The following is a 14323-nucleotide window of genomic DNA, read 5'->3' on the forward strand; positions in this document are numbered from 1 at the left end:
ATCAGAACTGGTATGCTAGATAGACTGTGTTTGGGGTAAGTAGGAAAACTTCACACCTCTAAAGGCAATTACTTTACAAACCTGAGTGGCCCCTGTCATAGGACCAACTACTTAAAAGCAAATTATATGCACCCTAGCTTTATACTGAATGAGTGCATGCATGTGTGCACAGGTGAGCTCAAGCACAGCACTGACAACAGGAGGGATGATTCTGAGTGTGGAGCGTTATCAAAACAAGGTTCAGTCTATGTGCATCTTTACCTGTATGCATAGTTCATGTGGTCCCTGGTTACATACATGAGTATTTTTAAAATACTATTGCTATGTGTGCTTCTTACACTCAAGCTATGAATCAATATAGGCTAAATTTATATAGCAGAAAAACCTCTTCCCTCTGTCTATTATTGGACTAAAAGATTTTTTTATAGGACATTTCCATCATAAGGGAATTTTACATCGGGTTTATAAACCCCTGAAAATAAAAGCTTTGTTACTTTAATGCTGACAAGCCCTTAGCTACAGCGGTACTAGCAGGAGCCACTCTCATTTAGGGTTCAGAATAGTAATGTAGTCTAGCACTGTCCTTGGACAACTGCTTGCATTTACAGAAATTGATGGGTTATTGTGCTGCAAACTTTTCACCTAAGAAGTCTGAGGAATGAGGTGAAGAACAATAGAGATGCCTCGCTGGGAGAATGGCTTCACTACACGCAGGATTGCACACCACTTTGAAATCTTCCACCATCCTAGTCCCATGCTGTCTCCAACTTGGCAAACGCTTTCATTTAGCCAGGGATCAGTAGCTTGGGGGGAAAAAAAGTTCCATTCTCCAGCTGTTGTGTCATTTCCCTTGATAAGTCCTAAATTGACCAAGTTATCCAGCACCAAAGGAGCTTTCCTGTGGCAGACATGCTTTATTACGTGCCCTTTCAGGGACAAAGGCTTCTGTGTCAGTAAACTGCTATGGAGAGAAAGGACAGATTTATTCTCACAGCATCATAAGCATTATCTTCTGAGGGGCTAATGTAAAAGTAAAAAATTGTGCAGCATTACCATCCAAAACCTAATGGCTGATGTTGCTGCTCCATGATTATCAACCTGATGGGAGGCAGAATGAAAAGCTTGAAAGGCTGCTTCTCAGAAGGGCATATTTTAAAAGATGATTTTTAAATTAAGGAGTTTTTAAAGACAGTGTTTTCTTTGGGCTTGTTCGTTTGCTGCATTATTTTGGATGTTTAGCTGGGAGTTTGGGTTGGGTATTGTGTAAAAGGAAAGGAAGTTTTGTGAATCTCCTTATTTATCATTAATTTTAGATAAAGCAGAAAGTCTTGATTTCAAATTAAAAACCCAACCAGTTTGTGCATATAGTTAGCCCTCCCCACAGACTGCAAAGAAATATATTAACACCAGCCTTCCTTCTGTATGTGGTAAGAAGGGGAAATAGGGAACGTGACTTGTCAGCCTGGGAAAGATTTTGCAAGGCACAAATGGTGGTGGGGAGCCCAGGCACCGCCTCACTCTGAGGTGAGTTGGCCATTTTCAGGAGTTCAGCAACAAAGTATGTCTTTGAAAATCTTTCACCAGCACCTGGAAACACTGCAACCTAGTTAGCATTTTAGCAATCTGAACATGCTTCGTTACACACCTGCCAAGGCAAGCCTGTTCCTGTTTGGGGAAGAAGACACAGGGCTAAGTATTAAAAAAAATGAACATGAATGTCTTGACAATGAAAGTTGGTGTAAGCCTAGCCCACTCATATGTGATGCGAAGAACTGACCTGATTAAAAAAATATTTCAACAGATCCTCAAACAGCCACTGGAGAGGTGGATGGGGTGAATCTGGAAGAAATCCGAGAATTTGCCAAAGCTTTTAAAATCCGGCGCCTGTCCCTTGGCCTGACACAGACTCAAGTTGGCCAAGCCCTAAGCGCCACCGAAGGCCCAGCCTATAGCCAGTCTGCCATCTGCAGGTAACAAGTCACATCATAAACTCTCTTCTCTCCTCTCTGTTCTTAATAATTATTCAGCCTATTGTGAGGAACATGCTTGTGTTTGAGTCTCATGTCTTTAGGATGTATTATTTAATCTGGGACTTAAATTAGCCGATAATGTTGGTATCTGGCAGATAAGATGTTTTTATTGTCTACCCCTAAAATAACTTAGTCTTTTTTTTTTCCTCCTCCTTTTTTAAACAAGCGAGAAACAATGTTCCTGGCATTGAGACTTAATTCAGTAGATGAGCTGGAGACCCTGCTGATGCTGGATAGGCACCAGCTGACCCTCTTCATACTGTGCCATTTTCTACAGATAGGGTTACTGAACAAATATTTCATGGCTGCATCCCTGCTAAGTTAAAACCTGTATTACTGTGGTTAGCACTTCACATATAGGATGTTAATGATGATTTACCTAGGCAACACAGAAGGGAAAAAATTATCCTTCCTGCTATCTTGCAAACCAGCAGCTATTCATCTTTTATCACCCGAATGTTTCCTAAAAAAAACAGACAACCCATGTATGCAAAGTAGAAGCAGAAATCTGCCCTAATCATAAGAAATGATAATACAGTCTTGACAGAGTGAAAGTAGTTAGAAGCAAACACTGTATATGCATGTATGTGTGTTACAGTAATCCTATGTTTATGCATGAGGTAACAAACACACTTAGGTAACAGCTTTTTCCTCTTGGGCAATGCCTTATAGTCCTTCTCCATCAGTGAAAGCCAAGAAACCAACTCTAAGCTCATTTAAGTGGATTTTGTTCTTGGTGATCCATGAAATGCTCTGTCTTTTTATCTGCTCTTTATACTTTTAATGTATTCCCCATAGAACGGAAGTGTACTTTTCCTGCAGTTTAAGACTAAGGTTATAAATAACATCAGTATGGGGTAGTGAGCTTGCAGCTCACATTTTGCTCAATGATTTTCCATAAAACCCATTGATTGTTGTTAAATACAAAAAGCTCCATAGGATCCTCTCACTTCTATGGTCTCCCCTACTGTTTTTTCTTATAAGATACCTCCCTGTAGAAAATAACCTTTATTCAGTCTATACAAGGATACTACTGCTGGGAAATTTGTTTCAAGACTTGTATATCGTTATACCAAACAACATGTACTGCAGTATCAACACTAACAAGCAATGCCAATGCTATGAATACTATTGCTCCCTGTTGCTAAGGATTAATTTTATTATTTTTTTTCTTCCCTGGTCAATTGGTAAAGAATGCCTAAAACAGGTGGAGTTTTTAGCAATTGCCAATTTGTTGTAGTCTTAAGTTGCTGTTTAACATACTATACTTTAAAGTGATAAATTGCAGTTTCCTTTGCTTTTGTCTAGTTTGCTGTCTTCTTTCCTCCATCTACCTCACACCTGAGAAAACCACTGGGGATGGTTGAATTTTACTGAGAAAGGGTTCCCCACTAGCCAATTATCATGAAAACCCCAATAAAGATGAGTTGGAGCACAGGCGTGGCTAACAAAAGCCCAGAATGTGGACACTTCTTACAGAGGGCTCCTTAGAGGGGCAAATTGCTCAGAACATGAAAACTGGGTGCAGAAGCTGGTCCCAAATACTTGCAAGGTTATAGGGGTTTTTATTTCCTTTGACCTCCCTGGAGGGATATAACTTTGGGGTGTAGTAACCTGCTATGACTGTGCATTTCTTGTTAAGCACCAAGACAAGCTGCTTCAGTGGCAGTATGCTGTTCCTCAGAAATAGTTTTTCTTTTAATGGTAACAAAGGAGTTTCAGCACAAACTCCAGGGTAATGGAAGGGACAGTAAGTTAAGCAAGTTGAACGACCAACTCGGAGACAGAAGCAGAGTCTTCTGGTGGCTTGTGCAGGTCATGTCAGCAATATACCACCTTGCTGATATGTTCTGTGTGCAAATAACAGCATTTTCTTACCCTGAGACAAAGCATTCTAAAACATACACTTCAGCCTGAAATATCACTGGACACCAAGGAAGGACACCTTGCAGTCAATACCACACTAGGATCCCAGGCACCAGTTACAAATTCTTTGGAGCGTTATTATCTGAAATTATTTCTTGTCTTATTCTTTGTTTGTGATAAATGCTTTGTTTCTTGCTGGAATATTTTCTGCAGCTGCCACGTGCTAAATAAAGACACTAAAAATTGCCAACTCCAGTCACCGAGTTGCTTCGCACAAAAGCGTTGATTCGGTCAGTCTCATCTCCAGAGCACATCGTGATTAGCGGCGGCGGCGGTGCTTCAGCACCGGGTGGGCTGGGGAGTGCAGCAGCGCTGTGCACTTAATTGTTGCCTTTCCACAACGTTAAATACTGCAATATGCGGGGTGGACATAGGCGAAGTGGGGAAAAATGAATGGGTGGCATCAGAGGACCTGGGTTAAGACTTTTTTAATATGTAGCAAGAGAGGATGAACTCGGTAAATGAAAGAAACAAGTACTTATAAGACTTGAAATGTGAATGCAGCTCTTCTGCTTGTTTTTGAAGGGATTAAAGCTTTGTGTGGCTGCTTTTCCAGATGTTTTATAATACTTGTAAAATCTGGTTTGGCAAAAGAATTTTGATGGCAAAATGATATATAGAAGACCTCATTTACAGGAAATGATATCATTCTGGTACAGTTTGCAGAAATCCCACAATAAACCCAGCTTGGTGCCACAGCATATTAGTAGACTATTATGCTGGGTTTCATCTGGAAAACATGAGTCTTTCTTTGCACATTGTGGGGGCAGTCAAGATAATTGCAAAGTGTCCAGCTGTTTCAGCTGAACACCACCGTAGCTATGGGAATCTTTTTCCGACCCAGAAAAGGGATATAGCGTTAACTTGCAAACAGTGAAAATTGCTGAAAAATGAAAGGAAAGGAAACCTGATATTCAGAGGCTAGTAACTGCCATTGGCTTGTATTATTAAAGCTGTGGTGTTTGGACAACATGGGATGGGAGGGGAAACAAAAGGATTAATCACAAAGACGAGATGATAAAGAGCAATTGCCTTTGATGTCATTTCCTGTAATTAGACTTAGCCTTAAGGGTTTTGAAGATTGTCAGAAATACGAAAATGTGACTCATAACCTGTATTATTTAGTGTACTTAGAATTTTGTTGTAGTGCTCGTTTTGTGTTAGCTTAAATATCTAGCTATATATATATTTATAGATATACCTCTCTGATAGTTTTCATAATCCATTGTAAATTATCTCTGCCAGTCAATTAGTCAGGCAGGCAGGAAGTCCCACCCTGGCAGAGCATCAGTGTAAGACTCTTCTTTCTCAATTTTCCCTCAGACACACCATCCTGAGAAGCCACTTTTTCCTACCACAGGAAGCCCAAGAGAACACTATAGCTAGCAGTCTGACAGCCAAACTGAACCCTGGCCTTTTGTATCCTGCCAGGTTTGAAAAGCTGGACATCACCCCTAAAAGTGCCCAGAAGATAAAGCCGGTGCTTGAGCGGTGGATGGCTGAGGCTGAGGCCCGCCATCGAGCAGGTATGCAGAACCTTACCGAATTTATTGGAAGCGAACCATCTAAAAAGCGCAAGAGGCGTACCTCATTCACGCCACAAGCCCTTGAAATCTTGAATGCCCACTTTGAGAAGAACACGCACCCCTCTGGGCAAGAAATGACAGAGATTGCAGAGAAACTGAACTATGACCGGGAAGTAGTTAGAGTTTGGTTCTGCAATAAGAGGCAAGCACTGAAGAACACAATTAAACGTTTGAAACAACACGAGCCTGCGACGGCAGTTCCTATGGAGCCTTTAACAGACTCTCTGGAAGAAAACTCCTAAAAACAAAACAAAACAAAACCACACACAAAAAAACCTGCACCAACAGAAACGTAACCATTTGAACTCTGTGAAAATACCTGTTCATCACCCTTGTAAGTAAAAGACTGAGAAAATTACAAGAAGGACAGAACAGTTTATAAATGTTCATGGGTTTTCCTATTTAAAAAACAAAACAAAAAAATACACAACACTTAGTGTGTGTGTGTGTCGTAGAATTAGTTCCCCAAAAAAAAGAAAAAGCCAGTTTTTTAAAATGGACTTGAACTAAACCAAATAACTGCTTAATTTTTTTCTGTATATTATGAAAATGTGAACACATTTTAAGGAAAACAAAACAAAACAAAACACAAAAAAAAAACAGAAAAAAAAGAAAAAAAAAAACTTTTATCTGTTTAAAAGAGAATACAAGCCTGCCACCTGGAGGAGTGATTGTAGCCTTTCAGGTATCAAGTGCTGATTCACTATGAAAACTATTAACCAAAGTCAGAAACATGGCATTGCAAACTAGATTGTTAGTCTACTCTTTTATGAGTGTAAAATTGTGTTACAAATTTTTACATTTGTATTTTGCAAAGAGGAAAACAACAGGATTAATTTATCTCATCCTTGTTCCCACCCCCTGCAGGTGTGTACAAACAGGTGTTTAAGCCATTCCATAGTGATCACCTCCTTTTCTTTTCTTTTAGTCTACAGCTTTGCAATCTCCAAGTGTTTGGGTGCCAAAAATAATTTATTTTTATTGTGATTTGCAGGGTTTGGTATTTCTCTTCTAAGGGTATATGTCTTGGTTTGCCTTTTTTTTTTTTTTTTTTCCCCCTGGTTCTTTTTGCTGCCTCCCCACTTCCAGCTCATTCTCCGCCCCTTCCCCAAACCCACATAACCCAGTACTGTTTGCGTATTTTTAAAAAGAAAAGTGAAATCTGAACACTTTTATATTGATATGCTGAAATGCAATAGAGGACAAAGAAGGATTAGGATTATGTCTGATGAACTGTCAGCCCACGCTGAACATTGTGCTTGTTGTCGAATGTGTAGCTTGGGATTTCTCTGTCCTTTGGCCATGAACCTGGAGACATTACCAAAACTCATTTTGTAGTATAAATATAAACTGCACACTTGGTTTAGTACTGCATCTATATTATCATTCTGTTTGAAGCAATTTCTCTCCAAAGCCTGCTAGCCAAAGAAATTTCTTGAGATTCTGATGAAAACAAACGGACAGGCCAAGAAGTGATGAGGATATTTTGATCGTTACGTCACTGTGGACTGCTTCAATGGTAGTGCTTTGTTCCTTCTGCTTTTTTTTTATGTCGTCCTGATACTGATGCTTGCCCTTTTGACCTCTTCAGCAGGAGGATGTGTTTCTGCAGGTGTTTGCTGTGACTGCTGGCTAGACTAAGCAATCAGGATTTAGGGAAACCCTTTGGGAATAGTAAGGTGGGTCACCTGCAATATATTTCAAGTGAATTGATTTCCCTTTAAAGACAACTTAGCTCTGTGGCTTCCCTTTTGATTGGACAAGCATCTTCTAAAATACTCCAGTCATTGGACCTATGAGTATACCAAGGCTCAGAGGGAGAGAAGGGTGTTGCAGGTTCTCAGTGCGGCCTGGGCTGACCCATGAAGGTCATCTGTGATTTTCATCTTCTGCTGAGTTCTGCTCCAGCCTTTGGGGTTCAGCCCACTATTAGGGTAGAAGCTGCATCTTGATCAGGACTTTCCAAAAGATAACATTGGGGATTTTGTTCAGCTCACTGTAGAAGTGGTAGAGTAAAATGCTGCTGGTATAACTCCTGATTGCATTCACTCACCTCAGGATGGTTGCACTGGATTTTTGCTGGTCTACCCAGGACGTTGAAGGAGGTTCCCAAAGTGCTGGAGTCTTCAAATAACACCTCTCTTACAGAGTTTTCAAGAACTCCAGGCTATAGCCAAAATTTAGGGAAAGAAAGGGACTTCCGTTAATTTCACTGTGCTTTGAATCTGGCCCTTGCTGTTTTATTAATGGGATTTGCCTTGTAGAATGGGGTATTTGCTGCATGGTTGGTGGAGTTTTAAGGCTTCAGAGACCATCATCTGTGCCAGAAACTGCCTCTAAATGTGAGCACTCTCAAAGGTCAGGGTTGGAGAGCACTGACGATCCAGTACTCCGAGCTGGGCTTATGTCCAGCAAATGCATTTTAGGCTTTAAGCTTCAGCAGGGTATGTTTAGGGATATTTTCAGTATTGCTTTTATGAGGAGGAGAGTGAGAATTGTTATTGACTCTTTTCCGACTGTTTCTATATAAATATCTGCCGGGGGAAAAAACACCTCAGTAACCACAGACAAATTGTGAGGGACAAAAAAGATGGTTTACCCAAGCTGAGCATGTGAAGTAAAGAGAGTCTCACAGCAACATCTGCCGCTCTGGGTTTTCTTTTTCCCTCTCCATCCATAGATACCTATATCCACATATATCTGTGTTATCTATACCAAACAGCCCTCAACTTGTGGCCACAATTCAATTTGTGTAACGATCAGGAGACCACCCAGAAGCCAAGAGGGAAGCAGGAAAGATCATATTTGGAAGTGGACACTCCTGAAGTCCTACCCATGTCTCCACTATGCTGCTAATTGTCCAGTCATTAAGGCCACGTACATGATTACCTGTTCAGCCACCCTTGAGACCATACGCACACACACAAACACATACACTCCACCCCCATCATCAACAGCCTGGGAACAAAACCATCAATGATTCTTTGCCTAAAAACTAAATTACCAATTCTCCCAGGGACTGCTCTAAATTTTGTGAAGAAAAATCCCCCAAGAAGAAAAGTTAACTAAACAGTGTATGAAAGATACTAAATGTTTAAAAATATGCTGGCACCAGTTATATAAGCTCTTTCTGTTCCAAAGTACATATCGGAAGGATATAACTAGGACAGTGAAAATGTAAAATAAATATAAATTGCCAGCTTGGAAGAAAAAATGATGTTCATCCCACAGTCCTAAAACCATTCATGTGCAGTGATTTTTTTTTTACAGTTTTCTAATTTTGTATTATGTTTTGTAAATTATTTATAAAGTGTTGTAATGCTTCTTATATTAATTTTTTTATAAACAAATTTTTGCTATGAGGCATAAATGGTGCCTGAACAGATTCTTAGGAAGATAAATTATGTTTGAGTCATGCATCTTTAGGGGGCCATAAATATTTTGTTTTATTTTGTTACTGGCAACATTTCTGGTTTCCATTTGTAAACAATTTTCATGTATTGATTACATTTGAATACCTTTTAATTTTGCATGTGACTAAAAGATAGATTGCTACCAGCAAATGAAACAAAAGTCTCTTCAGTCATATGTGAAGGTTTAATAGTTTTCCAATTTATTGATCATTGAATTTTTTTAAATATATATATATATATTAAAAAAAGTATTATTTGAATAACGAACCAAGGGTTCACTTGCTGTTCTGATTTTGTCTTTTTATGTTTTTCACTAAAAAGCTATTTTGGACAGTTGAAGAAATCAAATGCATTCAAATGGTTCCACTTTCTTTACGTTATTACCACAAAAAAAAAAAAAAAAAAAAAAAAAAAAGTAAAGAAAATAAAAAAGAGAGAACAAGAAAGCAAAAAGGAGCTAGGAAGGAACAAGTAGAGGCGTATCAAAGAACTCAAGCTATAACCAAAAAGAAATATGTAAAATGCCTTTGCTCGTCTTCTCAATGCTGGACCAAAGCTCAATGTATGTAGGTATATGCACATTGTATAGATATGGCTAAATGTTGCTGACAATCTCGCAATACTAAACTGTTACTATTAAAAAAAAATAAATAAATACAAAAATAAAACTGTTCATCAGTGTTTTACCTCAGCACTCTACTTGTACCCAGTTATTGACCAACATTCAAATAAGAAGATAAGAGAGGAAATTGATTTCCATGTCAATGTTTGACTGTAAAATCTGTTTGGAAAACATTTTGTAATGAGCTTTTTGTCATGTGGTTTGCTTGTTTCCAACTTGAGATTATGTGGGGCACATTTGTTTATTTATTGTTAAAAAGTGATATTATTATTATTAATTATTATTATTATTACTATTATTATTATTATTATTTTTGTCCTATGTGCTATAATCTACAGAATGGTCACCAGGGTCACTTATGAAGCACTGCAAAGAGATCTGTTTTTCCATGCATGGAGCATGCAGCGGGAAAGATGGCAGTACAAAATGGACTGTATTGTGTTGTTAAAAAATAAGAATAATTACAAAAGGAGTTGATGTGGTGGACTTGTGACCAAGAAACCAAACTGGATATTTAAAAGCTCCTTACTACTCTGACTTTGAAACCAAAGCTGATTTATCTGCACAGGTTGCTTAACATGAAAAAAATAAAAAAAAACAAAAAAAAACTGACAAAAACTGTAATTAATCTAGAGCAATATCTGTATGGTCAGTAAAGCTGCACTTTGTGTATTTCTTAACAGCTTCAGATCTGTCACTTTTAATTTGTACCATAAAAAATAAAGAATTGTTTGACATGAAAAATAAGCTCCTTTCATGTGTTTGTCTTAAATCTCATGCATTATTCACATGATCAGAGCTCTTGTAATTTCACATCAGTTCAATACAAAAATAGTTAAATGCTCAAAAGAAAGGAAGAAAGAAAATCCTTTTGCACTGTGGAGCATCACTTTATCTGCAAAACTAAATGCTGTTTCTGTATCCAGAGTGGGCATGTACACTGGTGATGTCTTATTTTCTCTACAGATATGCAGAGCAGAGGATCTGCCTCAGGAATATCGTGGAATCACTCAGGTGAGTGTGTATTATCCCCCCAGGCCAAGCAGAGCAAAGCACAGATGGACATGAAGGACAGAAACAGCGAATCTCCCGGTGCTTCCACAGCTCCCGTAACAAAGCCCTGGTAAGTGATGGAGGGGGAGTATGGTAGCGAGATTGGGTCAGCCTTTCAAATGTTTTCTCGCATTTTTGCAGAGCTCACGAGGTTCATTCCTCATTTCTTTCTGTGATTATGATATTAGGTAGCAGAAATACCTCGGTTTTGGGCAACTTGCACTGAGTCATATTGTGTTCAGTCTAAATACATGATTCTGAAAAATCAACAGGTTTTGAGAAATTAATTAGTTGTATTATAAAGTTGTTTTGGAAAAAACAGCCTAGAAAAAAAGCTCTGACAATATTAGAACATCGTGTTTGAGACTTGGGAACAAAACTTTTGCAAAGCCTGTTTCCTTTGATTTTGTAAAATATTGTTTTACATTTCCAATACCATGTGTTAAATAATCAAAAACAAAACCAAAATATTTATTTGCATAGAAAATACAGGGAGTACCTGGGATATTTATTTATCCTGAATTTTTCCAGATTGGAATTTCCCTTTTCCATGTGTTTTTTACTGCATTTCATGGGATACATAAGAAAGATAGAGGAAAAAGGTAACTTTCTTGTAGACATGATGATCCAGGCATCATAAGCAGGGCAAAGTTGATAGAGGTATAGCCTTTTGTTAGACCAACAAGTATATGTGGAAAAAGTAGATAAGCTTTTAAGTGCCCAAATCCTCCTTTGGTCTGAAACAAAAGCAGCTGAATCCAAAGGTAAACAAAAGCTGAGAACAAGAAAGAAGACACTGGGGTACCATGATGATTTGAAGCCATATCTTAGTACTACCTACACTGCCACTTCTTTGTATCATGGGCTAAACCATCATGTGCCTGCTTCATTTCAAAAATAGTGACCACAGGTTTCCACACACCACCTACACACAGGGAGTGCCAACACCATTCATCCCCAAGAGGGATGCCTTAGTAGTCATTACATCTACCCACTGGTGAAATACCTGCTCCACAGCATACCTCTGATGGTATGGATAAGGACAGCCTAGCATGCTACAGACCTATGGGGGTATCAAAATTACACCAGCTCCTCTAGGCATCATGTCGCCACACCATGTTCTAACAGCCATACTTCAAACCCACATAATTCATCTACCTACATGATACAAGGATGTGGAGAATGACCCTTTGTGCTTGCGTATCAGCTACTAAATTCCGAACATGTATCTTTTCATTCAGTAGTGATAAAGTGACAAGAAAACACTGGTTAGAGGCTTTTTTCCCTCTACCCTATTTCAAAATGCAAAACTTTCTCTTTGGATCATACTATAGGTATTTTAGCTGCCTCATAGGCACATGACCCTACCTAGCCATTATTTAAATAACCTGGATCTATTTTGTTGCAAGAAATAGTGACTTTGCAAATTGAATCAGTTATGTTCCCATTGATCACTGAAAGCTCAAAATAGATCCTACCTTCAAGCCGCTGAAAGCTGACTATAAGACTTCGCACCCCTTACTGCCTGCTTAAAAATCAAATTTCTAGAGCTTGGCTATGACAGTACTTCAAAGCTTCCTGAGGGCAACATTAAGGACAAAGAGCTTTAGAAGCATAGCTCTTTCCATGGCCTCTCTTTTGTACTTCTAGCAAAAAAGAACGTATTTGCAATATTCATGATAAATTATAAACTCACTCTGTGCCCCGCCCTTCCCTTAAGACAGGTGTGATGGGAGGAAAGCTGGCACTAAGATCAGAGAACTACACAGAAGCTTTAGAAGACATGTTTTTATATGGCCTATTCCCCTGTGAAGCTGCTTTACTACCAGTCACAGTCTAATTCTGTATCTGGGAGAAAAACTCAGGAGTATTAGCAGGGCTTTGGTAAGCAAAGATTCTCTTCTACTGACTTAAACTTCAATTAAACAAGCACTGAGAAAGCAAAACAGACTTATCAAGAGGGAAGGTTCTCTTGGTGTTGTTTTTCAGTCTGAGAATTCAGATTTGAGTCACTCCCATACGAGATCATGATGTTCTTGAAAATAATTGAGAATTAAAGAGTTGGAAGGTTTTTTCCTTCTCTCTCCCTCTGCTCTACAGACCTGGAGGTTTGGTTTTTTATCTCATTCACAGTCCTTTACTGTTGCATTTCGCCACATTATGGACAACAGTGGTCAGGACTGAGCAGAGAGTCAGCTAGTAGCTCACCAGCAGTGACTGCGTTTTTTAATCCAGACCCCAATTGCCCTGATTTCTTCTGAAATGCCAGAAGCAGCCTTGTCTAATCCCCCAAAGCAGCTGCAGGGAGGGCATGTAGCAGCTCATGTAACAATGAGTCTTTCACTTTATTGTGTTCATAAGGACACTGAACTACTTAGATCATTGCATGATCACTGGCCTCATGTCAAAACAATTCGCAGCCAAAGAGCTGCATGTGTGATCACGTGCATGCTCAGTGTGGGTAGGTCTTGGTTCAGGCCACAAACACACACACAAGCTCAAAGAGCAGTAAGAAATGGCTTTGGCAGTACTAAAACTGTGCTAGGGACTATATGAGTGGGCCAGAACTAGAACATGAGATTCTGTTTTTGTGGAGCAGCAGCTTAAAATTGTGGCACAGCCCCCATCAGCACAACATCAACAAGTTTTTCAGGTCTGGACTCGCTTCCTTCTTTTCAGACATCACATACTGATGGTGTTCAGCTAATGAGCTCCTGGCTTTCAATTAACAAAAATCCATGCCCCATCCAGTCTATCCACCAGTACCATCAACAGGAAAATCTCCCTCCTTGTATGTTCTCTCTCAGTAACGGTCCCAGAATAGTCCCTCAAATGGTCCCAGGATGCTGAAGGTCTTAGAGGAGAGCGAGTAAGATGGTGACACTGCACACATCTGAATTGCATGGCAATTTGCAACTGATCCTGGGGGAGCCAGGATTGCCCCAGGAGCCATGGACTCTCTGGCTCCAGTGGGTAACTTCTGCCTGCCCACGTTTTTTTTTCAATTCATTGAAGAACTTGTGCTGACACTCAGTCATTCCTTCTAGTTTTTAATGCTATTAATTTTAAACATCTCATGTTCTCTTGAACTGTTGATACCTTTTCTTGAAAACGTATAAACTTGTCTTTTAACGACCAACTGAAATTAAAAGAAGACAAAGCTATGAGGATCCTTTAATTTCTTTTTGAAAAGAAGGCACTCTGGTGTTTTTTACCATCTTGTCTCTGTCCTTTTGACATTTTCAGTTCAATTATGTGTTCTGAAACAGAGGAGCATAAAACTGTCCCCAAAATTACCCCTTAATTCATCCAGGTTAAGCTACCTGAAGAGCAGCGGTTATTTCTTTGAATAGCAACAGCTATTTTGAGTTACTAGTTCTGGAAACTATAGGGGACTGATCTTGCAAGTGCATAATGTAGGTAACTTTATTTGCCCAACTAGTGTTATTGACGTTTTGATGCTACCTTCATAGATACACTGAGTGACATGTGTAAGTCTTCATAGGATTGGACCTACCCTAGGCATTTGTGAATCGATACTCATATTTATCACTTTTTCTAGTTCATCCATCAGTAAATCTTGATATGTCCTTTATTATTTTTGAAACACAAACAACTCAGAGGGGACTGTATCTCAACAAGAAACGTATGTACATATTCCTTCTAAAGTCAATACAGTTATTGTTTCTGACT

General features: G+C 39.1%; 1 protein-coding gene across 1 annotated transcript in view; it reads left to right on the forward strand.

Annotated features, from left to right (window-relative positions):
- Positions 1-6104, forward strand: part of POU6F2 (POU class 6 homeobox 2) — a 255820-nt gene extending 249716 nt beyond the window's left edge. Inside the window, exons 8-9 of the mRNA XM_010581772.1 lie at positions 1802-1970; positions 5280-6104. Coding sequence (XP_010580074.1) covers positions 1802-1970; positions 5280-5784 — 674 coding nt within the window. The 3' untranslated portion in view covers positions 5785-6104. The remainder of the gene's footprint in view (positions 1-1801; positions 1971-5279) is intronic.
- The last annotated feature ends 8219 nt before the right edge of the window (positions 6105-14323 follow it).

Source organism: Haliaeetus leucocephalus, unplaced genomic scaffold (assembly GCF_000737465.1).
Source record: "Haliaeetus leucocephalus isolate CR32 unplaced genomic scaffold, Haliaeetus_leucocephalus-4.0 Scaffold808, whole genome shotgun sequence".
In the NCBI taxonomy this organism is placed as follows: domain Eukaryota; kingdom Metazoa; phylum Chordata; class Aves; order Accipitriformes; family Accipitridae; genus Haliaeetus; species Haliaeetus leucocephalus.